The sequence below is a fragment of the Lynx canadensis genome, chromosome D4 (assembly GCF_007474595.2).
Source record: "Lynx canadensis isolate LIC74 chromosome D4, mLynCan4.pri.v2, whole genome shotgun sequence".
NCBI lineage: Eukaryota > Metazoa > Chordata > Mammalia > Carnivora > Felidae > Lynx > Lynx canadensis.
The window spans coordinates 81,763,008-81,766,052 of NC_044315.2; the positions used below are offsets into that span (position 1 = coordinate 81,763,008).

At 43.5% G+C, this 3,045-nt stretch overlaps 1 protein-coding gene across 1 annotated transcript; it reads left to right on the plus strand.

Moving 5' to 3' along the window:
• Nucleotides 1–318: 318 nt before the first annotated feature.
• Nucleotides 319–1,268, plus strand: LOC115499663 (olfactory receptor 1L4-like). The gene has a single exon (XM_030293799.1). The coding sequence runs from the start codon at nucleotides 336–338 to the stop codon at nucleotides 1,266–1,268; it is 933 nt and encodes a 310-aa protein (XP_030149659.1). The 5' UTR covers nucleotides 319–335.
• The last annotated feature ends 1,777 nt before the right edge of the window (nucleotides 1,269–3,045 follow it).

Genomic DNA, 3,045 nt, shown 5'->3' on the forward strand with positions numbered 1-3,045 from the left:
GATAAGGAGTTGTTCAGGAAACCACCTAAGAAGAATATCGTTCTAAAATTTTTGAGAAGAACTCACACACATTAGGCTACCTAGAAGTTCCTAAGAAGCATGGGACACACTTTTAGTTTCTCGTTGGGAAAGCAACTGGAATTTTCTTTATTTTTTCCTTGTTGGATTTTATTCTCTATCTCAGTAGTTTCTTAAAGTAAATGTGTTTTGAAATTCTAACAAAAGCAGAGAGATTATTTTTCTAGGCTGCAGATTAGGGAAGAAGCTGACTTGATGAAATTGCCCTTCACATCTCTCCAACTGCTTCTCCACACCCTGTCCAGGAAGGCACAGACATGGAGACCAAGAACTACAGCAGTGACTCAGGCTTTATCCTCCTGGGCCTCTCTTCCAACCCTCAGCTACAGAAACCTCTCTTTGCCATCTTCCTCATCATGTACCTGGTCACCGTGGTAGGCAATGTACTCATCATCCTGGCCATCCACTCAGACCCTCGGCTCCATACCCCTATGTACTTTTTCCTCAGCAACCTATCATTCATGGATATCTGCTTCACAACTGTCACTGTACCCAAGATGCTGGTGAATTTACTGTCAGAGACAAAGGCTATCTCCTTCCTGGGATGCCTGGTCCAGATGTACTTCTTCATGGCCTGTGGGAACACTGACAGTTACCTGCTGGCCTCCATGGCCATAGACCAGCTGGTAGCCATCTGCCACCCCTTCCATTACAATAGGGTTATGAACCCACGGCGCTGCCTCCTCATGCTGCTGGGTTCTTGCACCATCTCCCACCTGCACTCCCTGCTCCGTGTGCTACTCATGTCCCACCTGTCCTTCTGTGCCTCCCATGTCATTAAGCACTTTTTTTGTGACACCCAGCCTGTGCTAAAGCTATCCTGCTCTGACACGTCCTCCAGCCAGATTGTGGTCATGACCGAGACCCTGGCTGTCATTGCGACCCCCTTTCTGTGCATTCTCTTCTCCTACCTGCGAATCATCGTCACCGTGCTCAGAATTCCCTCTGCAGCTGGCAAGTGGAAGGCCTTCTCTACCTGTAGCTCCCACCTCACCGTAGTGGCGTTGTTCTATGGGAGTATCACCTATGTGTATTTCAGGCCCCTGTCCATGTACTCAGTGGTGAAAGACCGGGTAGCCACAGTCATGTACACAGTAGTGACACCCATGCTGAACCCCTTCATCTACAGCCTGAGGAACAAAGATATGAAGAGGGGTTTGAGGAAATTAAGGGACAGAATTCACTCATAGAAAGAAAAAATTGATGGAACAGCTTAATTGGGAGATGACCCAAGAAATGATCATGTTATCTTTCCCTCCTATCCATTTTTTCACATGACACACAAAGAGGTCATTTAAAGTAGTGTTGAAAGGCGCCTGGGTGGCTCAGTCCATTGAGCATCCAACTTCGGCTCAGGTCATGATCTCACAGTTTGTGGGTTTGAGCCCCACGTCCGGCTCTGTGCTGACAGCTCAGAGCCTGGAGCCTGCTTCAGATTCTATGTCTCCCTCTCTCTCTGCCACCCACCCCACATTCTGTCTCTCTCTCCTTCAAAAGTAAACAAACATTAAAAAAAAATTTTTTTTTAATAATAAGGTAGTGTTGAAAAGAAATAAGAGCCCTGACTGGGAAGCTAGAATACTTAGTTTCTATCAAAAACCTTGACCAAATACATGTACAATCCAGGACAAGTGCCGCTAGGAATCCACATTTCAGGAAAGCTATTTCTGCCTGCTATATATTTCTGCCTGCTATATATTTTATATATTTATTTATATAAAATAAAATTATCTTGAAGTACAATAAGGCGTCTTCCAATCCCTCCTCTATGGACTTGACTTTGGCTAATACTCAAGAAATTACAAAGTCCTATTCATTTTGAGAATAAGAAGTTACATGAATTCGGTAGGGAATTTGGAATGACTTCTTAGAATAACAACTTGAGACTGTCCTTAAGGATGGATTAATTTTGACAGAGCAAGTTCAATAGAGCAGGAAGTAGACAGCGCATTCTAAACAGTGGGAACCACACAAAGAGGAAAAGGCAATAAGTACTGGAACGTGTTTGAGGGACAGCAGAAACTCCAATGCTGCTTGTTCAATTTGAGAACAGAGAGAATAAGTCTGAAAAGATGGAAGAATATACAAAACAGATTTAGTGCCCCCACTAATACCAATGGGTCCTCACAGTGAATTCTCAGCTTTTGACCCCTTTTCCTTTCCCTTTTATTCTGCCTTTGTTCACATGTCCATGATCCTCACGAAATGCCCTTTATATCTGGAAGAAGGCAATGTGTATCTGTCAGGATAAGCAAGGTTGTGCTGAGGAAACAATTTCAAAATCATTGGACCTTGAAACCAAAGGTTTATTTCATATTCACACTGCATGTCCACCATTAAAAAGCATAAGGGTGCTTCTCATTTTAAACATTCTGTGACCAAAGTTGATGGAGAAACACCATTGCAAATGCTTATCATCGCTCTGAAAAATTTTGCCCTGGCATCAAAACGCTCTGGTCTGGGAGTGACTCATAACATTTGTAACCACAACTCATTGTCAACAACTAATCTCCCAAAAGTTCACACTAAAGGGAATTTTAGATAACAAGAGACCCTGAGATAATACGTTGTGGTGAAAGAGTTACCACTCTGACTCCCAGGTTCGTCCTTCTCTGTCACATAGAGTGCTGTCTCTGTCAGAATAGGAGGACATCCTCTGTCAGAATATCCTGCCACCCTTTAGAAGGAGTGAGCTGATGTGAACAGATGCTATCAAAGGACTTGAATCAAAGTTTTGCTACCCAAACAAAGGAGCCTAGGGTGAACTTGGAAATTTGCTAATAAACATTGGTAAGAATGAAATAAATCTCTTCTGAAAATAAATATAGTCAGAGGCAAGGTCAAAGCAGTCCATCTGAACACCTTGCCAAGTCAGGTGAAAGCTTCTACATGACCCTAGGGAGTAGAGAGGAACCCCCTTGACAGCTCCTCCTCCCACCATGTAGATACCTGCGAGGCTGGTTGATT